Here is a 27,584-nt window from a genome sequence, read left to right on the forward strand (position 1 = left end):
ATTTGATATTTGATTTACTTTCAATACTGCACACAATTTCTGTTGAAATATATTATTTAATGTTAATAATGTGTAAACAAGAATGACAATAAAACACCGTTGTATTTTTTACTTGTACTCCTTTGACGAGCAATGAGGTTGAGAACCTAACAACCATGCAAAAACGAGTTTTAACATTACCTAAATTATATCTACAGACCATCACAGTAGATGCACTAGCTGCCCAAGATGAAGTAGATTATCATTTTACATATCTGATGGAGATTTTGATCCCACCGGCCCAGGTGTCATTTGCCCTCGGGGAGAGGTAGTGATACCAGATAAGAGTTATTAATATGTATGCACATCTGATCTTGCTGTGTAGAGGAGAAACCACATCAAAGACATTTAACACATTTCTCAATAATCAGATCACCCAAGTTTTACAAGTGAGCTACAAAGGTTATACAACGCGGTAGTAAGATATTTGCATATGGTTCATTTTATAGGTTCATTAAATGGTCTTAAATTCTACCAGTAAAACTATCCAACAGTTGCAATTACATTATACTGTAAATTGTAGAAAACTGTAGAGTTTAGATAGTGAAATGAATATCTAATTTAGTAAATAAAGTAGTATACGTTAATATGAAACATCATTGTCTATCTTATTTTTCCTATTAACCTTAAGCTTGCTGTGCCACAAGGATATGATTAGTATGAATCAGAATTGTAATCACATATAACTGAACAATCTGAAGGGGCTATTCTTCAGAATGCTTCCTTTAGTTGTGATATTTTGGTACATTTTGCTTTTAATACTTATATACTTTTGAAAGCAGGGATTTTATTTGTAATGGAGTTTTGGTTATAATAATGTATTCATATTTTAACAGTGTGTATTTTTGCTGTACGTTAGATGTTAGTTATACTTCCTCCAATGGTAATAAATAGCCAGTGTGTTATATTTAACACTTAAAGCTACTCTGTGTAGTTTTTCCAGTAGTGCTGGAGAGCAATGTTTTGATGATCGGCTCCTAGTATTTGTTTGTATAATATGCTGTAACAGAGCTTAATGTGCCCTGGTGCACACATGAAGGACAAGAATACAAATCGACGTAAACAATGCAGGTTTCAAAACATTCAGAATAGGAAATATAATGAATATAGTATTACTTGTTATGTACATTATATAAGCCTGAAGGGGGGATACTTTATATGTGTAATAATTGCTGAGAGTAAACACAAATGTTTACAATTCAAACGTTAGTGTTCCTTTAATTTAAAAGAAATTCAGACTGCACTGCGTGTCAATTTAGTCAACTCTGTTACTACCCAACAAGTAGTTTATATGTAGTAAATTATGTTATAACATTTCCTATCACTTCAGTAGTGTTTGGGCTTTACTATTATTTGTATGAATAGATTCAATAACAGTGTGTGCCACTTTAATAGTAGGTGTTCTTAATTGTAGTAGTTGATTTGGTTTAGTATTAATGTGTAAATATACATTACAGTGTGTTTCACTTTAACTCTGGCTTCTTGATTTTGCTTGAGTAGTCCTGGTTGATTGGTTTCAGAATTGCGTAAATACGTGAGATGACAGTCAGTGTCCCTTTAAGAGTCAGTGTTTTCTATTTTAGTGTCGTAATTGTACTAACTGCGTAAATAAGTGCGCTTACAGTGTGTGTCACTTTAAGAGTCAGTCTACGGGTGGCTTCTTGATATTAATAGAGCTGCTGTGTCTTCCTCCTCTGACGTAATGCCCACAGCGTACAGAGAGACAGGCAGAGGTCCTGTCACAGCAAAGCGATAACACGAGTCTGAACCAAAGAAACCCACAGATAACGAGCTGCTCTGCTTTGGTTTGCTGTGGCCAGCAGGTCCGGGCTCCGGGCGGCTAAATAACATACTATCACATCGGAATATTGCAATACCAGAGCCAATCTCACCAATCAGTCGCTATCAGCCTAGTTTAACGTGCTACTTGTCGCGAAGCCTTAACTATCTCTCTCTCTCTCTTTCTCTCTCTCCCTCCCAGACCAAAGAAAAAAAAAAAAAGAGAGAGAGCGACAGCCAAGACACTGTCACCCCGTCCGACATCATCAACAAACAAAAAACCCCACAAAGAGACGAACCGGCCAGCCAGCACAGCCAGCACAGCCACCATCTTAACAGGCTGCTGAAAGAGACACACACTGAGAGAGAAAAAGAGGCTAATGCTTATATTGATCAACAGGTAAGCGGCACCAAAAGGAACACTACCAACACACAAATGCACACCATGCACACAGCCCTCTCTACTCGTTGGTGCAGTGGCATTGTAAACGGCACCAACAACAACAACACTCACACACACACACACAAATAGCATCGGCGATGCACGATTTGGAGTTGTAGATGGCGAAATGCATGCTCTCGGACAAGTTGTAAGATGAAACGTGTTCGTCTTTGAAAAAAAAGGAAGGAGAAAAAAAAGAAGAAGGAGAAAAAAAGAAGAAGGGGAAACCGGGCTATCAAACGCTGCGTTTGGGAGACAAAATGCTGCTGTTAAGCCGTTGGTAGTTTTTACGACGGGCAGTAGTCGGTTTGCGTCTTATGTAACTAACGGCCTGAGCAGCGTCGGCAAGGAAAGAGGGATCTGCTGAATGAGAGAGAGGAAAAGAGCAGCGCCGCTTTGAATTCACATGGCAACTTACGTTTAGGTTAGGACACCCAAACGCCACACTAATACAAATTGGGGGGCTTCTTTGGGACGACTACTGCTCTGAATTGAGACGGAGTTTGAAGTCAACGGCAAGGGGACGCGGAGTGACTTAGTCGCCTCAAGTAGGTTTGTGTGTGTGTGTGTGTGTGGTTTTGTTTGTAAGTTTTGTTTCTTGTTCTCTTGGCATTAATTCACGATAAGTGGCATCCGGACTAGACTCGCTGTACACGCCGGAGACTCCCGGAGTGGGGTGTATTTCAAACAACTTTTTACCACTACATAGTCGCCCTCGTGTAGCCGCTTGTGTGTAACTTCTAAACTTTGCTTGTTTTTTCATTGATAACTCCCCCCCCCCCAATCACTATTCTGCCTGCAAAAAAAACAACAAAACAACAACTTGATACTCAAGTTCAGATTTCTCGGTGCCGCCGAGTGACGCACGTCGCAGAGAAGAGAGGAAAGAGATTTGTGCAGAGAGATGAACGCAGTTTATTCACGCTGAACGTGGGAAAGCGGTGCCGCTTCGAGATGAAAGAGATTGTGTTTGTCAAGTGGCTTTTTAACAGCCGATATGGCGCTGTTTTTTTTGGTGTTTTTTTCCCCCTTTTCTCCCTTCTTGTTGCACCTCTTTCATTGTTGGTAAGCTCGAGGGCGCATGGTGGATGGGAAATGTCGTAAACGATACGCGAACATCCTCTTGTGTCAACTAAAGTGCTTTAATAGCTCGCATATCGCGCATATGTATTTGTTTGTTTTGTTGTTTGTGGTTGAACTTTTTCACGAGTGATGCCGGGAAGCCTGCGTTGCATTTCCACTCAACTTTGGAAAAGTTTCTCTCTCCCCCCCCCCTGCTGTCGTAAGAAACTGTGATGTTCCTTTGAGATAAGGGAGCCGGGTAGGCATGACAACTCTGTGGGGAGAGCAGAGTATGTAAAGGCAGCACAATGAGGCACACACTGCAAGGAAGCTTTTTACACAGTCCTTCACAGCTCTCCAGCTCTGGCCCCCTGAAGCCCTGCTTGTGTGTGTGTGTGTGTGTGTGTGTGTGTGTGGACCGACTTTTATTCAACAGATAACCTCAGTCATCAGGTCTGGACAAAAAAAAAGAAAGAAGCAGAGCGGCCCGGGAACCCTTACTCTGACCCAACAGTTTGTATTTCATCAAGAGCATTTTTAGCCAAAGTCCTTTTTTTAAAAAATATATAAAGCATGTCCATCTACATCTTCATCTTCAGGGCTTTACAAAAAGTCGAGCATGATGATTTGATGAAATGCCACGCCGGCTTTTTAAAGCCCCCCCTTTTTTTTCTTTTTTCTTTTTCTTTTCTTTTTATATTGATAACATTAAACACTCGCTTCCAGTTGTGGCTTCAACTATTTCCTTGAAAAGTTACAAAAGATTCTGTGACAAACTTGTGCAAGTTTTGTACTCTCGGCCACAGCGGGAGGGGAACGGTTACACACTCGCACACGCAACGTCTCCAAAACTGTGGGGATCATTCGAGGGGAAAAATAGAAATCAGCAAAATTATTCATGAAACTTTTTATGTTTTTGTTTGTTTTTGCAGGTTTTTTTTACAAGCAGCATACAAACACAAATCTAATTTGGAGGCTTATAGACGAGTGTTTGTTTGACTTTTTAAGCACTTTGCTTCTTACACGAAAGCAAAGTAAGCCATGCATCATCTGTAAGAACTAGGATTTCCACAAATGGTTGTTGGACTTTACAAAGTAACAGAAAACTTTGCGAAGCACTAGTTTGATAGCTGCCTCAGTTAAAGGTCAGTGAATTTGTGTCCGGTACAGTTCTGTTACTAAGTTTTATAAACGGTGTTTTAACATGTGCATGCTTTATGGTGCCCTTTTTTTATATTCCACAAATTCCTACAGATGTAGGAAAGTTTTTCTACTTTTACATTTTACTTTTTGTTTTTGCTAAGCTGACACGTATGGTTTTAATTGAGGAGTTTGATACTCGCGCTGTCATTTCAAGGCACTTTGTCAGTAAGTGCTTTTAACTGACAGCGACTCTAAATGTAGTTCCTTCGCTTTGTTGTCTCCTCTTTGCGGTTTTCTTTTCCCCCTGAAGACGCGACCGGCCTCGCGTAGTCGTCGCTCTTCACTTTTGAGCAGTCGCGTGTTCTTATCATGCGTACAATATATACTGCTTTGTTAAACTTTTGCAAACATTTAACAAGCTTCTTTAAAACGTGATCAGGCAATGTATCCATCTAGTTCTATAGCCTTTAAAAAAAATGTTTCCTTCGTCCAGACACTGGATATTATTGTATCTCACGGCCTTGTTCGTAGCCGCTATTAAACGTCAAAACAGTTGACGACTTCCTAAAGAGAACCTCTGCTTGTAAAACTCTTTCCCGTATGTGTGTGTGTGTGTGTGTGTGTGTGTGTGAGAGAGAGACAGAGTGGGAGAGAGCACAGCACTTTTTCCTCTGTGTGTGTGTGTGTGTGTGCTGTGGGGCCAGCCATGGCTTAGTCATATGGCTGCAATATGTGAAGTCTCTGCGGTGGAACTGGGAAGAGAGAAAGTTTAGAGTGAGAGAGAGCACATGGAGTTAGGGAAGTCAGAAATGTCCTGTTCGACTTGCTGGAATGTATCTCCTGTGTTTTATTGCTGGTTTGATGCTCTGTAAGACACGGGGAACAACTGTAGTGATTTTGTGGGCTGCCACGCATTTGTCTTTGGTCGTTTCAAAGCAGGGCTGTGTTACAAGGCCGGTTTGAGATGGAGTACAATTCTCGTCCAGTCCAGGCGGGTGGAGGGGTGATGGGGGAGGGGGGGGACTTTAGTGATTTCCATTGGTGCACATGTGACTGATCTTACTGCCTCAAAGCATCATGGTCATGAAGGTGTTTGGAAAGAAAGAGACAAGTTTGTTATGCAATGCAGTTTTTTTTTTAAAACTCCTAATGATAGTCATCATAATGGTTAATTATCAAGGTAGAAAAGAGTTTGCTTTTTGTATATACACTTTTTTTTTTGGTGTATTCTGAAAAGGGCAAAGTTATTTGCAATTTGAAATTATAGGCAGGGCTGGGCGATAATTCAATACGATAATTTAATGTCTTTCCACGTCTAAATTGGTAATAACAAGCACATACTCAGATTTCTCTGAGCAAAAGTTTAATCAAACTATTGTCTTCATCCAATTACTCTGTATTTGTCTGCAAACATAGTCAGTGTTTAGGTGGAAATATCTATTTATTTATTTTCCATAATTTCACCCCAAACAATACTTAATTTTATGATAACATACTCTGTACTTTACAATTGTCAAGTATTTAATTCAAACCATGTGGTTATTTTATATTGACTATTTATTTATATATTGAATGACCAGAAAAATCATGCTACATTGTGATATAGATATTGTTACCGAGATATGTAATGACCCATATCGTGATAGAAGATTTCGGCCATATCGCCCAGCCGTAATCATTGCCGAAGAAAGCATCAGAAAAATATGAGCAGACGTGTACATGAAATAAAATATGTAAATGGTGTGTCAATATCTGGAGAAGTTGTAGAGACCTGAATGTTACGCAGCAAAATGAATACCCTCACCCACAGACAAGAACCTAGACATCAACAAAAAAAGTGAACAGGATTTATAGAAGTTTATACAACTCATGCCAAACCTCGACCTGATAATGTGGGCGTGTTGGATGAGGTTGTGTGTTTTTATTTGCCTTTCATTGCCTGTTAAAATCCTTCCTCAGTGAAGAGATTTCAAGTAATAATTTCTGCAATAACCTCCGTCTCCGCTGTCCCTTTCCTTCTGGTGCGGACCGCCGCGTGTCCTTTCCCGGAGCGCTGTGTCCTGTTTCAGCTTAGTGTTCAACGCAAGGAACAAAGGGCCGATCTCCGTCAAGCCCTGCTTATTATTGATGTTCTGTAAACTGCTACTCCGTGTGTAGATGGCATATCAAGTTGCGAGCAAATAATCCCATTCACAGACCTGTTGCTGGCCATAGACGAGTGTGTGTGTGAAAGTAAAAAAACAAAAAAAAAACAGCTGTCTCCCTGATTTAAGGAGATAACAGCCCTCCTGAGATCAGTCGAGCTGAATACTTTGTGTTAAGACAATGAAGAGTAACGACTGAAGTGGCACCAGAATTCATTGTTTGAATCTTTGATTTCACTCTTTTAATTAAGGGTTTTTCCTTTTGTGTATTTTGATATGTCAGATAATTGAATAGGACACTTTGCTTGAATAATATAGCGCACGTGTTGACAGCTGACATTCAACGAACATCTCCTTACCTCACTGGTAAGCTCCTGTGATTTTTGCTTCCGTGCTCATCAGACCTGGCGGATTCCACTGTGTTTAAACCGGAGGAGATCGAAAAGGGTTTTAAGTAATTATTTTCTCCATGTGGACGCACTACTATTTTCTGATCCCATTTATTTTCTGAACGGGAACTGTCTTAACTCACCGTTTCCCATAAGCAGGAAAAGATTAGCATCTGCAGTATTAGAGCAATCAGCCGTTATTCATCTCAACCCTGCCTGCAGTTCAGATAAAGGAAAACATCCATTTGTCACGGATAGTTTATTTAAAGAAAAAAAAGAAGCCCCTTTGCAAGGCTTCTGGCTCTCTTGGCTCGTAGCTCTGTAGCTCACACCTCTATACCGCACCGGCTCTTCTTGTTTTGCTCATATCGCAAGGACACAATTGTTTTGATCTTATTCTACTGTCTGGGCACATTGTTCTGGCCCTTTAAAAAAAATTATTTGTGCTGCTTGTAACACGGGTGACACATATGGATTTGAGCCGATTCTCCTGTTGCAGTTACTGGAAGTCACTCTGGAAAAGAGTGTCTGCTAAATGCCCCAAATGTCATCCCCACTCTCCGTCTGTGGTTAGTACAGCCTTGTTTAGGCTTGAGTTTGTCTCTAATGTCTTTGGTCTTTTATAAGCCTGTCTTTTAGACGGCCTGCTTCAGATAACGAGCACATGGTCTTGGTTTAGAGAGAAATTATTCCTTTACTTCTACCCCATTTTGTAGTTTTTTTTTTTGTGGGGGACAGACACATCCTAAATATGGGACAATCTTTCATCCCTTTGATCTGAGAGTAAATAATCCTTCTGTCACGATGGTCTTGTGGTTGTAAAGACAAAGCTGTTACCAAATGGCGCACCTACAGGTGTTGTCCCAGATTTGAAGGGAAAAGAGGAGAAAACGAGCTCAGATGTTTATGATGGGATGTCACTTGGAGAAAAATTTGACTATCTTTAAAACAGTAGACGGTGTGTTTAGTCGTCGAAGCCTGATCAGATTTTATTGGAATAAAACAGACTTGCATGTGTTTTGAATGTCAAAGTGATCTTAATATGAAACGTTTGGGGGGCACTGCGTTATTCGTTTCTGCTCTGCATCATAAGATGATGGTCAATTATTTATTCATGTATTGAGACTTTGTAAATAAAGTCCGTCAGCTCGGATGGTGCTTTAAAAGTTAGAATTATCTTTGATTTATGTTTTCCACCGGCATTGTAGCTCTTGTTGTGGCAGCAGTGAATACAATCTTCCCCTTAACACTTTCACATTTAAAAATAGAGCGCCTCATTAAAATGTAAAGTCTCATTACAATAACTTGTGATGATGAATATTGAGCCGAAACATGCAGCAAAATTCGTGAGGGGAATCAATTTTCCAATTGAGGTGATTTATTGTGCAATTTAAAAAAAAAAGTTTTGAACCTTTACAAAGCAATATTTTATGAGGTTGTGGTTTGTGTGTGATTTGACCAAATGTACTCGCAACTGTCAGTGTGTACTCGGCAACAGGCATTTCTAGTTTGCTGTCATCTGCCTTAATTTCCTCTCTTTAACAATAATCCCAATGGGGTTAGTTTACAGAAGCGGAAACTCAAGCTGGTTTTACCACCCTAGAAAAAGACGACTGTTTCGAAAGCTAATCCATCATAGGGAAAGTGCAGCTTAAATCTGGTTTTCTCAGAGATTATGTATTTCTTCGTGCCGGTGCCTCCCCAACAGGAGTATGTACCGTCCTAAATAAGCTTTGCTCGTTGTCAGCAACGACAGGGAGTTCTGGACGTACAGTCACGCATGTCACCTGTGCGTCTTTATATTTTTAAAATGAGTTTTAACACCCTTAATGTTTCTTTCAAGAAACAAAAAAAGTAATACAAAAAACTGTTAAAATACATGTCGCATGATGTGTTTCTGAGAAATAAACTAGCACTAGGAAAACATCTCTAAATTTATAATAAGAGGTCAGAAAGTAAATTAAGATGTATGTAGTTCCTGTATTCCTGTGGTACATCACAGAGTACAGTATATTGAGGAGATGAAGAAGAGATTATACACAGAGTGATTGCGATATGCTCTACGAGCTGCAAAAAGGCATTCAAACTTGTGATGCTATGGATACATTTTTGTGGACTGTGTTCTTCCAGTTTTCACCCAGCAAGACCAGACAGCGAAAATGATCTACGGAAAATCTGACAGCGACACAAGTGGCATGAATTTTAATGTGATTTATGTTGTAAGCTTCTTTGTGTTGAGGCTGAAAAGGCTGTGTAACACGCAGATGGAGAGAGTACTGAACCGTTTCCCCCCCCAGTACTGTACGTTTAATTCAGCGAGACTTTTCTCAAGAAGAGGTGTTTCTTTAGTTTTTTAGTTTTGTTTAGGTTTTTTTTTTTTTTTATCAGGAAGCTACTTCTCTTTAAAAGTTTACTCAATCCAACTTGAGGGCACCGTCCGTTGATGCCAAATGAAAGAAAAATAATTTGGTTTTATGCACGTAAAGGGGAAATTGCCCACTGGCAAACAACACATCTATCTGTCCGGTGGTACAGAACTAAGTATTGTCCACTTTTACAGGTTCAAGATTTGTATTTAACCAATAAGTTCCAATGTGTTCGACAGCTGAAGGCCACAGTGTCTGTAGTTCACGTCACCTTCCCTTGAGCTACTTCTCTGAGCTTTCTGCAGAACTTTACAAGTGGATGTTGTCTGTTCACAGGTCATTTCAAGCCTCTGCAGCTCAATACGTTTCATTAATATGACATCCGCTCCTTCTGTTTATCAGGAATGAATCTGAAATGCGCAGCTCCTTTAGTTTCTCCTGCGTTAGATCAATGATCAGACAGTTCAGCATTGTTCTGTTTCTGTGCCAGTCTATCAGCACTTCTCTCCGTCCGTTGAGGTCAAATCTCATTCTCTGCTCGGGTATGATCGAATTCACTCACTGGTTGTGTATTTCTGTCCTGAAGGTTAACTGCCTGTTCTGTCAACAGTCAAAACAAGACCCCGCCCCCCACACACACACACACACACACACACACACACAAACTGTACACTCATTTGTCTTTCTTAGCTGACGAATATGTTGCACTGCGTTTGACATTTTCCTTTTCTCTCTCCCTCCATTTCCGGTGCGTCTTCATCTCTAAATGTCTGCCTCTCTCATCCTCACCGTGACACCAGAGACGGTGCAAGATTGCTCCGTAACCATTGTAACAAACTACTGCATTTGATTGCTATGAGAACATTTCAAGTGCAAATGCACACTGACATTTTCATGTGTTTTATTTGCGTGTGCGATAGTCTGAAATGTGATTTATGTCAAATCTGAAATCGCACATGTTGCTTAGTTATAACTACATACCTGCTGAGGAATGGGACTCATTTGTGCTGCTTTTAAAACTATTTTAGCCCCCTCCCTGCTCGCACACACATGGACATACGCATGCGCGCGCACGCACACACACACGCACACACGCACATACAGCCCCATTAGTATTGTAGTCTGGGATCTGGCTAAAACATCTGGTGGCTGAGTAACTTTTCAAAGTAGTCTTTGTCCTCACTCTGTGTGCCTGCATGCGTGTGTCTGTCAGTGTGATCGTGTGTGTGTGTGTGCGTGTGTGTGTGTGTGTGTCTGTCTGTCCATGTAATAAGGGGCAGACTTTTTACGGCGTCCCGTCAAATTAAAACTGATTTAAACAACTAACATGTCCGCAATTTTTTTTTTTTTATTAAATCGGATTGCCACACACCGGCCTCTGCAGATTTGTCGAGCCTACTTTGTACTTTGTAGTTTGTATTGTAGCAGGGACATTCAAATAAAGATTACTTGTGGGTTGAGTAGCTCTAACTCAGGAGCGGCTGGTCTGGCCGGTTGTGTTATTTTATCCATGTAACCCTGGCCGGCTTTCCCAGAGCAGAGAGACGGCAGGAAGAAAGCTCGGGGAGGTATGACACCCTTCCAACTTGCCTCTGGTCCAGCTTGACATTTGTGCCCACATTTGAAAGACCCAGTGGAATGTGGTCCGATACAGCAAAGTGTCACCTGTTCTTCACGGGATGGGGCTGTGCTTGCTTTTGTTAAATAACCCTGCAGTAGCAGCTTTGGGCTTCAGGGGGTACAGCCCTGCAGACAGTTTGAGCTGATGCCCTCAGGGCTTCGCCTCAAACCACATACACTTTGAAGGAAGCAGGGATTCATCTTCTCTTACGGCAGTTAGGAGTGCCTAATCGGCAGATTTAAAGGCGTAGCACCATGTCCTGGTACAAAAAGTTTAGTTTAATGTGTTTGTCATATATAATGTAGGGAATACTTTGATGTAAAATGAAGCGGTTGACTTTGGGCAGTAAGCCACGACCCGTTGGCTCAGCTGAATTTTTATAATTTTTAATGCCAGCGATGGGGTCGCCACGCTGGCTAACACTGATGGTTGTGAATAGTGATCAGATCACATGATGTACTGTTTTACAAAGGAGGAAAGGTCGTCTGGTTTTATTAGTCTTCTGTGTTTGTTAACTGAAGATCTTTGGGGTTTGAAGTTGATGGGACATTTGATGGACATTTCACACTATTTGTCTGACATTTTAAAGATAATCAATGAATCTACAAAATAATCGTCTGATGAATTGATTTAAAAGACTGTTTGTTCCACCCTAATCTGATGATTGGCTGTCATCACAATGGACTTCTTGTAATGACTGTACTAAACTACATAAATAAATAGGAGTTAAGGATCATTTAGGTACTTGTGTGCGGTAAAATAAAAGTGAAATAGATTCTCTGAAGGAACGGATTTATTAAACATTTCCAACGTAGCTGACATTAGGAAAGGTTGGTTTCTGTCATTTCTTTTGATTAATGGCACAGTCATTGCAAAAACAGATTAGTATTAAAGGGGAAAAAAAATCAAAACCCCGTTCTTTGATGGTCAGCATGTTAGAAAACAATCTCTCTGAAAGGGGAAATCTTCCGTTGGTAATAGCCTGTTCATAAGTGCAGCACTCGCCTTTTAGGATCTAATAAGTGATGTTTTTCATGGTTGGCTTTTCATTACATTTATTTTATTTTTTTCTCCAATTTTGTCTCACGAAAGAGAAAGAAGTCTGCTTGCTGAGGAGTGCATGTGTTTTTGAAGTGTCTGCTGTGTGTATGATCAAGTGGATCCATGGATAGATGGATGATGGAGGGAGGGAGGTGGTTCTTTTTTGAAATGGAAATTAAGGGGGCGCACATCTGGGGGTCTTTGAGACTTTTGTGGAGGGAGAGGAGAAGGTGGGTGTCAGAGGCCCACAGTCAGAAGTGTGTATGTGTGTGGGATGTAGGGGGTTGGGGGTTTAGAGAAGAATGGATGAAGGAAGAGGGAAAGGGTGTTTTTTTTCTTCTTTTTCTGGGGAGGTAAGAGGGAGAAGATAAGGAATGGGGATAAAGAGAGGTGTCTATGGTCAGTGTTGGCCTGTGGAGTGGGGAGAGACGGAGACGGGGATGGATGGAGCGAGGGAATAAGAAAGGAAGCGAGACAAAGGGTGAGGAAAGTTAATAAAACGAGGCTGTGATGGACTTAAGAAAAGAAATGCGTAGAACAATAAGGTGGAAATGGAGTAGGAAAGGCAATAAAGAAGGAAGGAAGGATGGATGGACAGATGAGGAACTCATTTGCATGGGCACAGGAGTGGGAGGAGGAAAAGAGGGGAGAGGAAAGGGGGCAAAAGATCACTTGCTATAGTCGAAAACTTTACGGCTGACAGTTAAATTTACTCGGGGCCTGTGTGTGTGTTGGGGTGGGTGGAAAAGCACAGTGGGGGGGCATGGCGTTTGTTCTGCAACATGGCTTTTGGGCTTTTTTAGTGCTTCGCACACAACGTTTTTTCTTTAGTGGCTGATTTCACCTAGCTGTGAGTATCCCCCGCTTGCCGTCTCTCCTTTTCTCTCTCTCTCTCTCTCTCTCTCTCTCTCTCTCTCTCTCTCTGGCTCTTTTTAGACGAGTCAGTGAGTTAAATGATTAGATTATACAAATGTCAGTTTCGTGTCGGCGGAGCATTGGTTGGGAGGAGGTTAAAGAAACTAGGGCACATGACGTGCCTTAATAGATCGCCCGTAAGCCTCTTCAGTCGGCCACTCCCTCTGTTGTCTTGTGTTCTGTCAGTCGCTCGGACGTCCGCCACCTTCACACTGCTGTAAAACATAAGAAGTGTGTGCTTTCCGATACTTCAGGTGCGTCTTTACTAGATTTAAATAAAATACCGTGGGACGCGTCTGTTGAGTGGCAAGATAACACGAGCGCTCCTCGTGTTTTTGTTTTTCAAATAATAAAAATCCTTTCAGGATTAGTTTGTGAAGTAGGGGAACGCTGTGGCTTTATCTTGCCTGGTACTTAAGGCAGCCTTAAAAAAATTGGAGTCATGTCTTGAAGGATAAGACCAAACAAGTGCTTCTTGCTTTGTTTTTCAGGATGTATTCCAGCAATATTGCACCACAGGCCCACAGCTTCACTTCGTCTGTGCATGTGGGGTTGTGAAGCAAAGGGTGCGAAGTCTCTCCTGAATAATCCTGCCGAGTGAGGCAGCTTCAACAGCGTTCACTTTTCTCGGATGTAAACGGAGGAGAGGGGAGAGATGGAAAAGAAAAGAGTGTGAAGAAAAACAGCGTGTGGGGTGAAAAGGAAAAGATCTGAGCAGATCACTTATCAGCGGCGGTTGAAGAAAGTGAATCAAAACAAAGGTTATAGTCACTCTGCCTCCAAGATTTAGAGAAAAACCTGTTGAATAGATTGAATTTGAGGAATCTTTGCACAATCAACCAACCCGAAGCTCAAAACCTCCGCGGGAAAATGATCTGGAGCGATGAGGTTACTTGGTTTTACTTGCAGATATTTCTTGTTGTTTTTAGTAATAATCTGATGCAACTTTGATTTGTGGGATCTGAATATTCAACTTTGGCTATGTTGAGAATCATATGGCTCTGTGGCATTAAATCAGCAATTCAGCAACGCTTCATTGGAAACATTCCTTGCTGCAGTCCAGGAAAGTAAAGGCACAAGATCAGTATTGTAGTGTTCGACGACGCATCTTATCAAAGGAAAGTATATACCACTTAAGCACTACAAGTATCTTTCATTGAGAAATTTGAAAGAATCTTTTTATAGCTGTGTATTTCCTGCATTAAAGAAATTACAGTGGATTGCCGCGAGCGTATGATCATATCTTGAATTTTGATTAAAATCCAGCTTTTGAATCGAGTCCAGCGCGGCGTTGACATCACTGAGGCCCCCCGAAAACCTCCCAGTCTCGCTTCCCAGCACTGTGCGACAGGGAAACGCTGCTTCACTTGGCCAGCGTGCAGATAGAAGGGCTCTGGAAAGGAATATAAAGTCAACATTGTGGCTTGAAAATGTTCCGCTGTGTGTCTGCACGCGCGTGTGCGTCTTTAGTTTGTCCAGACATTTCTTTCCCGTCGGGCCGGCCGCTTTGCAGAAAATGTCCGATTCTCCAGGAGTGGAAAGTGTGTGTGTGTGTGTGTGTGTGTGTGGAGCTGTGCTGCGAATGTGTAGCAGTATGTGCACGGTCACATGTATAACTGCGTGTGTGTGTGTGCACGTGTGACTGACATAATGTTTGAGCTTACCCAGACAGACCATCCAAACCATGACACACACACAAGTGTGTGTGTTTGTGTGTGTGTGTGTGTGTGCGTCTTTTTAAAATAATCAGATATGCTTGGCGGACCTGCACAGGCTGGTGAGACGTGTGTGTGTGTGTGTGTGTGTGTGTGTGTGTGTGTGTGTGTGTGTGTGTGTGTATGTAAAGTGTGTGTCTCTGACAGAGCTGTGGTTTGTTTTCTGTATTTTGCTTGGGGGGGCGAGCGTCAACAATCAACATGTTGATTTATGCAGCTACCAGTTCATTCCATTACGCCTACAACTACCACTGAAGCAGTTTGTTCGCCATTATTTTTTGATGTATGAGAGTCTTGGCTGTGGAGCACAAGGTCAAAATCAACAGTCCCGTGTTGATTTATGCAGCTCCGGGTTTCCTGCTACTAACATACATCAAGGGGGCACATTAACGCCATCCATGCAGGCGAAGGCGGATGCTGTCCTGACTGTGGTTGGTTAGTTTGTCACTACCAGCCGCAGCAGCAGTCAACCAATCTGAAGGAACGACAGCGCCTGACATCTAGCAGTCAGTCGCCAGCAGAGCAAAAATGTTTTCTTTCCAGTTCACGAGCTTAACATCATTTTATTTGTTCCATCGGCAAACTTTGTGCAGTGTATTTTTTTGTAAATAAACAGCTCTTTTAGAGGCGCTCTTTATCTCTTTAAACATGAGCTGCAAGAATAGTTTCAATTCCCCTTTTTAGGTGTTATAGATGCCAACTGGTTAAACGTTGAGCAGCCAGTATCAGCTGATTATTTAACATTATGTACCATTAACACATTTCTGTAGTGTCCAGGGACCTTTTGTTGCATGTTATTCCCTTTCACTTTCTCCTCATCAGGGGCCATTCCAGGATTTCTTAAATTAGGTGTCACAAGGGTAAGGGGGGTGGGGGGTAGAAAACAATAACCAGTGAGGCAAACTACCCCCAAAATAGTCTTAATAACTAGTCATTCTTAAACTAACGGCTGCATCTTTGCGTAAAGGATGCCTCCGTCATCAGATTTAATAGTCATGAGTTTACCCTCCACAAGAAAAAGTCCCTTTGATTGTTTAATAGGTGCTAAGAGGAGCATAACTATGACGGGAAAGTGACAGCAACTTTGACGTGTCAGAGCCAAACTTGAAAGCTTTGGGCGTTGCCTCCAGTGATGAATAGACAGGCCACTCCCTCAACCTTCACCTCGGCAGCTGAAAGATCTGGTTGGTCGAGGTATCTGATTGATGTCATTCACAAGATGGTGAAATCGGCAGCATGATTTTGTTATGACAACAAACCTGATGGAGGTGTTTCTGCTCAGTTCGCAGCAAACCCTCGCACCAGACAAGCCTGTGGGCTCTCTGCTTTTACAAATTGACATTTATTATTGCAGATTCTTTCTCTGATTAGTGAAATCAACAACTAATTTGTCTTCTCTGTTGGAACTCTGAATTTGAGTCGTCAGTCAAAAGGAACTCATGAGGAACTGTGAAATATTCAGTATGTAACCGTAGACCGCCACCCGTACACCATTCAGCTCCTCACCTGCTCATACTGGGAGCTCTCACGGTAGTGTTTTGTAGCCAAGGTCGACAGGGTTGTGTCTTTCTCCTTCATTAATTCACATGGCAGAATGCTGTTGTATCGGAGCTGCCACGCACTGATTTAAATTGGCATCGGTATCACCGTTGGGGTTACTGTGATAACTGTAGTTAAAGCTGTTTAAAGAGAAGATGATACTTTTTATCATGTATGAAACTGGCCATAACAACACTTCTTCTTTCTCCTTTTAGCTCATGATGTGCATTTTATGCTCACTTTTGAAGGCTTCTGTTAATTTCATAGTTCATGTTTAGTGGAACGATGAAGAACAGATGTACCTCCTCTTGCCTCGTCTGCCTGCTCTTTTGTCTCTTATTCATCTTTTGATGTTGGATTCGCACTGAAGTCGTGATGAGTCAACAACTGAAAAAAAGGGACCTACTTTAGCATTCCTGTCTTTTTTTTGTGAATCCAGGGCAAACATAGTTGTGCTGTAACAAGTACAACCAGTTATGAACTTTCATGTAAAATAAATACATGCATGTGTACTTTTTGATTTTTGATAACTATGTTTGGACCACAAGCAGAGCAGGCACACCCACAACAACAACAACTTTCAGATGCGGCGATGAACTAGTGTAATCATGTTCTCTTCAGATGAAGCTGTGCTCTACAGTTTATTTTATTAGTCAAGGGTAAACCCACAATTTTATGACTTTGAAAAACAAGTGTAAAAAAGTCTGTCTTAAATATCTTTTGAGACTGAGTCTTTTGGACGCCACAATACAAATAGTCAAAGCAACTGAATCAACCTTTAGATTTTCATTCGTGGCGTTTGAATAAATAACGATGTGGTTTCCTGTCAGTCCACTGAGCAATTGGTGGAAGGTGGAACAAAAGCTTCATTACTTCTAAAAACAAACCAATGCGCTTCCGAAAAAAAGCCCTGTCTGTTGGCTGTTTGTTTTTATTGATACAAGATAAACTTTTGCATGGCAAAGCTCAGTGTTGTGTATTTGAAATCCAAACAACAACAGTGACTTAAATAATCAGTTTCGGATGGAACAGTTGAGTTAAGTATAAAACAATGTGCTCTCTGTGCCCTAATTGATGGAACATGGAGCTCAACACTGTCGACATGACATCGAAAAACGCAACGGGACACATAATAATAATAATAATAAAAAAAAAGGCCTTTCAAAGACAATATTTCCGGGTGACAGAGGGGTAAGAAATCGCTGAAAGACGAGGAAGAAATCCAGCATAATTAATTTGACCGCCGTGTCATTTGAAAAGCTATTAGCAGAAAAACGCTAAAAGATGAGAACAAAGATAAATTAAAGGGCTTGTGTTTCATGGTAAATAACATTGATGGTTGTCAGCGTGCATGTACAGTGTGTGTGTGTGTGTGTGTGTGTGGGTGTGTATATTTTGATGGCAGTGAGACGGCATGTGTATATGGGTGCATGCATACATGTCTGTGTGTGAGGGAGGGAGAGTTGGTGAGTGGGTATTTGTGTGTAATCATGTACGTCAGGCCGTCATGAATGGTGTGTTTGAGACCGAGCGGAGTGTGGAGTTCCTCGGGCCGGACCAAATTGGAACCAGAAAAACAAACATTCCCTAGGAACCCCCGCTCTCCATCTCCCCCCCCCCCCCCAACCCTCGTCTGCCGGCTAGTGGCGCAGTCCAACCTGTCTGGGACAATGTAACGGTCTATAGCCGGACCGGACCACACACATTCGCGGAGGGGGGTCGGAGCACAGGAGGAGGAGGCGGCGGATCTCAGCCGTAATGACAGTTGGAAAAACAGACAGGAGAAGCATATGACAATGACAGAGGGCTCAGTGATGGATTGATGGGAAAGACAGCGGCGTGTTAGTCGGAGAGTTAACATTAGATCTGGAGCGGAGAGATGTTACAGTGAGGGAAACAGAGACGGAAGAATGAGAAGTCATTGTGGGGAAACAAAGAAAAAAGAGAGGAAAGTAGGCGATTTTAAGTTTATGAGTGGGCGATTTTAAGTTTATGAGTAAGCAGCGAGCTCGCCTGAGTCAGAGCTTCACAGGGGAAATATTTAGAGTCACGCTCACTCTTTAAGCAAAAGAAAAACTCTCAGCCTTTTCTTTTTGCTGTTGTCAGCGCCACTAATGAGCATTCTTTTTTACTTTCTGTCGCTCTTGTTGTAAGCGTTCTCACTTTCTCTCAGCTGTGACAGCTAATGCCAAATATGTGGTTAATCACGTAATAACTGGAAGTAACGTCTGTTACGTGTGATCAGTGAGTTTTCACGGTTAGTTTTTTTTACATCCTAGAGAAAACCTCCCTGTGAATGTGCTTGTGTGGGTGTTTACGTTCAGTCCTCCTGTGTTTAGTGACTTATTAGATGTTCTCATTGAGGACACTTAACACGATTACATTGGGTCTTATAATAGGTTTCATCCCAGACGTCTACCGACCATATTTATATCCTCAAAAACGCAGTTTTAACTCTCTGTTTTAAGAGGGGAGGGACTCTTAAAATGACTCATCATTTCAGTAATGACTCACAGTGTGCTTTACTTTTCATGCCAGCAGTTTTTCTTTTTCTTTTCTTCTCAAACAGCAGAGATCCCTTTTCACATAATGACACGCTCCCGTTCTCAAACGGCTGGTGTGTTGATTTTCTATCTATAGTCCAAGCAAAGTTAGAACAGGACCACACTGCACCAGGTGAACCACTCAACAGGTATCCTGGAAGATCACGATGACGGCCCTTCCTTTGCTTGTGCTGTCTTTCTTGCTAACTTTACCTCTCATCTTCTTAGGTCGTATAGTGCAACTTCTTTTGGAAACATAAAATAGTTCCGTCATGTCCAAAGAGAGGCGGTTTGATATGCACAGCCTCAGAATAACAAAGGAGATGCAACGGTTGCTTTATTAGCGACCAAGAAATCTGAAGAGTGTGTGTGGATAAAAGACAAACACACACACACACACACACACACACACACACCTACATGTGCCCACTCACACACACACACTAGTTTGACTGACCCGAGGAAACGGCTTTGTATAAATACAGACTCAGATTTAGATTTGCGGTGAGAGGGAGAAAGAGGCAAGATGGATGGAAAGAAGAAGAAGGGGTGTGAGAGAGAGAGAGAGAGAGAGAGAGCAAGAGAGCGAGAGAGAGAGGGAGGTGATTTTTGTGGTTGGGGCAACAAAAGGGGGAACTGGAGTCTGGAGTCTGACATTTAACACTAGAATTACCGAATAAAGAAAATACAACTGTCAACCGTCGCAGCTTCTGGAAACGTAATATGCAACAATGAATGTAGTTATTAATTCCTGGAAATTGGTCATTGATGACTTCTTTGTTCCGACTCATGAAGCAATCAATATTGAAATGGAGTGAATAATAATTGAGAAAGCAGAGAAAAAGCGAAGTTGTGTGCTGATGCCGCTGATTGCTCCCACAAGAGTTTTCTAATGGATTCATTCCGTGCGGTGTTATCAGTGGCTTTTGTGTCACACTGTGACTAGACCCAACATTTAAAGTGTTTTGAGCGGCTTGAATATGTTATTACCAACGTGTTTGTTTTCTAGATAGTTGCTCTTAGATTACACCAACATCTATAAGGCTGGCCCCCCCCCCCCCCCATACGCAAGAAGTCTTTGCTATGAATTGAACTCCCTTGAGTCCATGCTCCCTAAATGCTTTTTGATAAGTCGGGTGGCGAGCAGCTTTCAAACGCATTCCTTTTGTTAATTGCAGATTTTTAGAGAAAATATGAGGTTTAAAAAAAAAACATTTTAAAATAACAGGTTTCCTTTTTTAAAAAAGCTGCTTGACGCTTTCCCTCGTCAATGGCTCACATATTTTTGACCTTTTTCAATACATAATCAGCGGCTTTGCTTCATCCCGGGGCCTTAAAACAATCTTCACATGTGGAAGGCTATGTCAGCTGTCAACTATGGTGATAAAACAAAATTGGTACAATTAGAGCGTTTGACTGGCTGGGGTCTCAGCAGGGCAGTAAATATTTGTTTGCGTATCATGCACCTTTGATCAGCCAGTCAATTTGGATGTCTGGACAAAATTGTTTCCCGTATGCGTAAAATAGACAAAATGTCTGGCTCATATATGTATGTTCCAGTAAATGTTGCACAATGTGCACTTTTCTAATGTTATTTGTCTTTCTGTCATTTTCCAGGTTGTTAAGGTGATAGTTGACTCTGACAGCCGTGACTGAGGAGCCAAAACATAAATAAAAAGGTCCGGACAGCAGGAAGGGCCGCCTGCATAATACGTCTCACACGGATCTACAACACACTTGATCAAACTCAAAGCTGTGTTGCCCAGCTGTTAAGCATAAAGGAGCAGCAGCAGCCCAGGACCAAAGGTTGCCGATGCCTCGTGGAGTTTAAGACCTTCTCAAACAAAAGTCAGAGAAGCCGAAAGGTTTTTGCTCTGATGTCCACGGACCTGTGTGGAGTTACGTGGACCTGATAAAGAAATGGAGGGATATTAGTTTGGGCCCGACGCCTGGTTTCTGCTTCCCATTATCGCGTGGAGTACAGGCGGCCGGTAGCCGAACTGCTGGCTGCTGCTGGACGGTCCGGCGCTGAGTCCGATCAGACCGCTACAACAGAGCTGATGCCAAGGCCAGTCAGCCATGATGTCTTTATAACCTGATGATCAGCAGAGGTAGGACAAAGAGGTCTTTATTCATTCATTATTTGTGCACGAATCCCTCAATATTATGGTTAATCACTCGGATTACATGACATGCATCATTTGGCAAAATGAATCAATTTTAATACCGTCACTATATATGTAGGACAACGTAATGTAGAATTCATTATCATATGTGTTTTAAATTACACGTCTGCATGCTTAATTAGAGGTGGCATTATATCCCTTCTATTGCATTAGTTTGTATTTCATCCCTTGTCATTTTATATATTCTATCAGGGGTTTATTATGTATTATCATAAATTGTTCAATTTAATTATTGTTTGATGACTGAAGTTTAGCGAGACTGCTGATAAAATGGCGTTTATGCAGAGCAACGGTGCAGTTTTCTGAAACGCTGCTCTTAGTCACCGCTGTTGGAGGAAGTGACTGTGTTAGCTGCTTTGCTCGTGTGGGTGGAAAAACTGTGTGTGCGGTCATTATCCAGGAAAGAGCTGATGAATGGCTTTGACTTTATCGAGCATTACCTGCTCCTCCATCGTGCCCACTCCGGTTCAGTAAACCTCATTAGGAACACAGCTCGTTAGTTCCTTACACTCTGTAAAGTTTAGTGGTTGCCACTTGGTCAACTGTTTGATCGGCCGGGTAAGATCATATGTACTCCGAGCAAAATATGTCGGCTAGTAATTGTTACCAGGCGTGTTATTGATTTTTGACTTGCAAACACTGTAAACCTTTACTGCAAGTGTTGATAAATGTCAAAGGTTTAAACCTGCTAGAGTAGTGATATTGAGCGTGCAATTACTGGACGATGACACGGACGATTTGTTTTGCCTGCTAATTTAATTTAGAAAAATAAGTTATTTTGACTTCACGACCGATGAACGATTTGAGAAAGGCCAGTGTTTTGAAAACACACACACAGTTTGTTGTACGACAGGAAATGCAAATGTATTTGGTTGATGTTATTATTATTATTATTATTATTATTATATGGGTGTGCGCACAAAGCTGCAGCCCTGCGTGGTGAAGGGTACATTATAGCTATCGCTGGATCACAACTAGGTACACACACACACACACACGCACGCAATCACTGACACTTTGTTTAGGACTGCTGTGTTATCCTTTTACACCTGTGTCATCCCACACACACTGAAGCGCTCTTCTAATGTTTCCTCTTTTTCACACACATTCATACTCGTTTTTTCTTTTTTTTTTCTCCTTCTTTCCGTCTCAACAGATTTCACTGTAAGCTGTTTCTGCCGATTTTTCTTCTTTTTTTTAATGGTCCACAGTGAGGTTTCTGTATTATCCACGATAACTGGGATATAGTATCTGGAAAAAGATGAAGTTTTACAAAATGTATTTTGAAACCAAAGTCACTCTAATGGCATTGGCATGGTGGCAGAAGTCTTAAAGGAGAATTTCTCCAAATCTCTTCAAACAAAGTTAACTGCATGGCTAAAAAAAAAAGAGCTAAGTGGAAAATTTTTTTTCTTTGAGTGTAATTCTAGTGAACTGACCCTTGAAGGGAGGTTCGTCGGCTTACTTTGTGTTCTTGCTCATTTGTGATGGTATCAGATTGGGCTTTTTTAAACTGCCGTTATTTCTGTATTTAAACAGAGCTTTGGTGTTTTTTTTTTATGGATGTCTGTCATTTCCCTGTGTTTGCATAGTGCACGTCTGAGTATATGATACTGACTACGTTAAGCACATGTGTGCGGACATATGTGACATGCATGTTTGTCTGTGTGTTTGAGTGTGTTTCTCATCATGCGGTGTGGTGGCTTCGCTCGCTGATGCTGTTCAGCAGGGAAGATTGCTTTGAGCTGCTCGATGCTTTTAGCTGTGGTCTGCGTCTGTGAAGTGTCTGACTGTCTATGGTGTACGCGTTTGCATGCCATCAACCGTGCACACACACACACACACACACACACACACATGCATATATACGTGCACGCTAGCATGTGTGTGTGGTGTGGTATATGTCGCCTTTGATGTGCTTGTACGAGTCAGATTTGGCAGAGTTTTAGAAAGCTGAGGAATGTTGAGTAGGGACAAGCAAGTTTCATTTGCATGCTGCACTCAAACACACGCGCGCACACACACACACACATGTATACACACACACGCGTTACTAAAATAGTCAGTTTATATCTGTGCCCTCGTGACCCACAAAAGAGTTGCGCTCCTCCCAGGCAGTGGGTCCCCAAGCGTTTCTTTTCTTCTTCTTTTTCTGTCAGTAGATCTCTTTGATTCTATTTCTTTTCTTTCTGCCGTCCCCTCCCCGTCTGTCTCTGCGTGTCACAGTGGAACCTGGTTCAGGGCATGTCATTGTTCGTACGCGAGCTACCTGTTGACCTGTTTGAGCAAAGATGAGTCATCAGGTAGCTCATTGTATGTCCCACACACACACACGCATACACAGAGGTTTCATTCTGTGTGTGTGTGTGACGGTAACAAATACCCATTCATCATTCCGTACAGAGCGCATTACACCTCTGCCCCTCACACACTCTGACACAGCAGGTTTTCCCATTTTGTCCCCCACATCCCAAACCGCAATTAATTATAATTAATTCCATTTAGGGCTTATTACTTATGGCGGCAAAGATTAATAAAGGAGGTGTCAACAGCTGCCATGGCAATTAATGACTTAATTTGTTGGTTTGTTAATGATCGACTCATTTAAGGTCAGCGAATCAATCAAAAATCAAAGTGACAGGTGTGTGCGAGTGTGTCTGTATATCATGCCCCAAGTCTGGTTTTCTGTGTCTGTTCACATTCTTGTGTTAAAGTTCTTTGTATCAAATTGAGGCAGCAGGCTGGTTAGTTTTCTAGTTATCGACCACCACCAATCAACTAGTAGTACAATTTGGCCTGCCCTAAATTAACCAACGGCTTTACTTTGGCCAGACTCTTGACACATTCATATTGAATGAATGGCTTTACCTTCGTACACGTATGAGTACGCCCACTCTGATTCTTGGGGCCACGTCCATGGGGCGTATGTGTCCCAAAGCTAGCCCCAGTACTGCTAACTGGAGCGCATTCTCGGCCCAGGTCGTCCCCACGTTTGCACTCGCAAAATCTTGTCGAAGCTGGTAACCACACATGGATCCTATTTGGATGGAAAAGTCGACCGAGTGTCGGGCTGATTGCATTAACGCACCGCACAGTCGACACGACTTGTCTCCTGATTTACTCGTACAATTAGACTGTGTAACGCCGCAGTCGCCTCTGAAATTCACTTACTTCTCCTCGTCTGTTAGGACAACTTTACACAAAAAACTCAAAACTGCCATTTGTTGGCTGCTTAATTTTCCACCGCTGTTTCGAGGGTGCCTTTTACTGTGCCGTTTTTCGAGAGGGGGCGGAGAGGGAGGGAGGGGGGGGGGGGGGACGACGACTAAGCAGGAGTAATGGAACCAACCTAGTTTTCAGAGCTTCTAGCAATTGATCTTTGTCTCTGTCTGTTTCTGCAGGGTTGGGGTTGAAATCCATTAATCAGATTAGGTTCGCAACTGAGCACATAGCTACAAGGCCCCGACTATTGGTTCAGTATTTCAGTGTTCTTGTACCACAGAATTACTGTCTACTCCAAGCCGGTTCCCTCTCTGTTTCTGAGGCAGAGGATTCTTTTGTATGAAAGTCTCTAGACCCATGTGTGTGTGTGTGTGTGTGTGTGTGTGTGTGTGTGTGTCTACATGAGACTCCCGACAGTGAAGTAATGCTGATAACTGGTTAGGTGTTGTACCACATTAGCGCTCAAACCCTTGCTTTATCAAACGCTTTCTCCCCATGAGTCCATTAGTCTGTGTGCCTGTCCGTGTGTGCTTTCCAAGCCATTAGACCTCCGTGTGTGTCACTACTTGCTCCCGCAATAACCAGCGCTACACCCATCCACAGGCAAATTTACTCTTTCGGGATGTTTGCTTGTTTGCGAGGCTACCTTTTTGAATGCAATGCGGCTCGTGTGGGTGTGTGCAGATATGGGTGTGTGTGTGTGTGTGTGTGTGTGTGTGTGTGTTTTGTTCAGTTTGGCTACAACAGTGTGAGTGTGCCGTAGCCAAGTGAACAAGTGTTAACAAGCTCTGTGCAGACTGTATTTATTTAATCCATATGCTGGTGAACTATACAGCTGTGTGCTGCTTCTGGTATGTCTGGAAGGAAAAATCACTCTGCAGATGCAGCCTTGTCTAAGAGGTGCAGCGACTTATGCCAAGTCAGCTCGAATGTCACTGCCGATTTTGACAAACTTTTTCCTTTTCTTTTCTTTTTTTCTTCCTTTAAGTTGCAATGAGTCCAATCTGTTTTGACATTCAAAAAAATTAACTGACATTATCAACAGAATGTGAAAATGTGACCACAGTCATGTCAGAGACATATTTGGACTGTTTTGCAGAGATAGCTACTCAAGGGAGCATCCTAACCGACGAGCCTCAAGCCTTCCTGCATTGTAACACCACTTGTCCCTCCTGAGGCATGAGTTAGTCACTTTAACGTCCAGTCTGGCCTCAGTCCAACACGACAGGGAGTCCAAGAAGTATCTCTCCTCGAGGGTTATGGCCAGAAAGGATACGTCTTGTGTAAATATGATGTCACATTCTTGTTGTAATCGTAGCGGTCCCAGGAACACATCAAACTCAAGGGCGTATAGCACCTTTTTGGGGGAGAGAAGATGGTTACTGTAGTATTAATGTTGGATGCAGAGCTCAGCGCCTGCTGAGGCTTTCCAAAGGGACTAACGCAACAACACTACCACTCGTGTCCACAGGGACCGCCAACATCAACACAATATGCAGGAGTTTTCCACAAGACGGATCCTTTTTCAGGGCTTGTCAATGATGCATCCATGGTCTGTGTCCGTTTTGATAGCTGGTGTATTGGATTTCAAAGCGGCAGAAATGGGAACACCACCCGCGCCATCACCTTGTGCTCCTTGCAGAGGGAAGGCTGCTTCCCTGTCAGGAGAGCAGGCGGCAGCTCTGGGAGATGTGCCATAGCTCTAATTCAGCCAGCACCTGCAGTTAGTTATTAGACACATTGCACTTTCTTCATGATATTCAAAATGTTCTTCCGTGTATTAGTCAGGGATGACATGCCTTTACGGGCAGTACTTGTGGATGTTATCTGTATCACTGTAGCAACTTTCACCACTTATTTGTATACCCTGACATCATAAGACATGGAGTTTGACCGGGATCAGCCAGCTGCCAATTATACATGCACAGTGGCTTTTATGGATTACTTCACATATTACAACATGTTGTCAGACTCTATGCAGATTTGTGTGAGCCAGAGTCCACTACTGAAGGGAAATGCAACGAAGACGGGCAGAGCCTCGGGCTGCTGCTGCTGCTGATAGTCCTAAGCCAGATCGGCAGCACCAGCTCGGCTACCCGAGACGATAAAGACGAAGCTGCTGGGAGCTGACAGGCTAGTGGCTAGCGGCGACGCTGCCGCTAGCAGCCAGCACGCCCGGCTACAGCAGCCAGGCCGCCTTGCAGCGTTGGCACCTCTTGCCAGAACAATATGAACAGCGTAGCTGGGGGCTGACAGATAGTTCCAAATGTTAGTTTTTCTTCTTCTTCCAGATCCAGATGGCCCACTAAAGCCAAATGCAAGCGAGACAGCCACCGCACTGCAGTGGGTGTCGCAGTAGAGCGGCGCGTGCGTTTGACTGCGTTGCCAATGCCAGCGCAGAGGGAGTGCTGGTGTGTGGAACAATGCGGGCACAGCATTGTCCTCAAAGATGTAAGCAGGAAGAAATAAGCAATGCCAACAGGAACAAGAAGCTGAGGTGGTGAACAATGTGAGGTTATCCTTACTTAAGCTTCTCGCAACAGACAGTTTGACTTGTCTTAGGTGGTACAGCATGTCTTGCTTGGCCTTAAAAAAGATGAATGATGATATTTTTCTCCACTTTGCTTTGACTTGGAACATATTAATGTAACTTTGATTAGAATGGTTAACTGTGCTAAAACTAACCACATTTAAAATACATTGCATGTTGTTGCCATCATCCATACATGTAAAGTGGTATTTCGTAATATTGTATCTAGTTCTTCTTATGAGAGGGAGTTTAGCTCGGGCTGAGGTGACTCAGTGCTGCTCTCCTTCTCTGCACCGTGTCTTACAGAAGTCACTTATTGGGTCTTAATGAATCACCGCTGAGTAAGCCGACCTGGAAAATCGGACGTTCTTGCTGCTTTGAGTCCCTCGGATACGTTTGACTGCAATAACAAACACTGTTGAATTTAACTCCTGAATCCTTTCAGAGCCAATTGTCAGTAATGGAACATGAAATGTTCCATATTGTTAAGAATATTGGCACCCCTGCTTTGTCTTTGATTACAAGAAGGAAAAGAGACATCGAGAGACTTGCCAAGGAATAGATTTAAATACCTTCACAGATAATAAAGCTGTGACTGTAAGACTGGTTAAAAATGTTATTTTTACTGTTAATTCCTTCCAAAGCTTTGGCCATAATCCATATTGATGAGATTTCTAGACCTCACTGAAGAAGGGAAGAAAGATACAAGACTGAAAGTATCAGCATCAGGTTCATGTTATGATGATCTCAAAGCAGACTTAATAAGGAGGTGTTTCTGCTTTGTTTAGTTAAGATCTGCTTAAGTTTGGCATGCAATTCAGCACCAGAAGTGCTGCTGTTAAAGCTGTCATGTAGTAGTTAAATTTGAATTAAAGCTCCTATATACAGGATTCAGAGGATTAATATAG

At 42.3% G+C, this 27,584-nt stretch overlaps 1 protein-coding gene across 4 annotated transcripts in view; it reads left to right on the top strand.

The window, feature by feature from the left end:
• Positions 1-1,758: 1,758 nt before the first annotated feature.
• trps1 (trichorhinophalangeal syndrome I) overlaps positions 1,759-27,584 on the top strand; it is a 98,580-nt gene continuing 72,754 nt past the window's right edge. Inside the window, exons 1-2 of one of the 4 annotated variants that reach the window (XM_034544688.1) lie at positions 1,759-2,218; positions 20,356-20,849. In XM_034544688.1, the coding sequence (XP_034400579.1) occupies positions 20,837-20,849 (13 nt within the window). In that variant the 5' untranslated portion in view covers positions 1,759-2,218; positions 20,356-20,836. Of the gene's footprint in view, positions 2,219-2,392; positions 2,813-20,355; positions 20,850-27,584 lie in introns of those variants that run through there. The other 3 variants (XM_034544695.1, XM_034544689.1, XM_034544687.1) reach the window with 3 other exon arrangements.

This window comes from Cyclopterus lumpus, chromosome 11 (assembly GCF_009769545.1).
Source record: "Cyclopterus lumpus isolate fCycLum1 chromosome 11, fCycLum1.pri, whole genome shotgun sequence".
In the NCBI taxonomy this organism is placed as follows: Eukaryota; Metazoa; Chordata; class Actinopteri; order Perciformes; family Cyclopteridae; genus Cyclopterus; species Cyclopterus lumpus.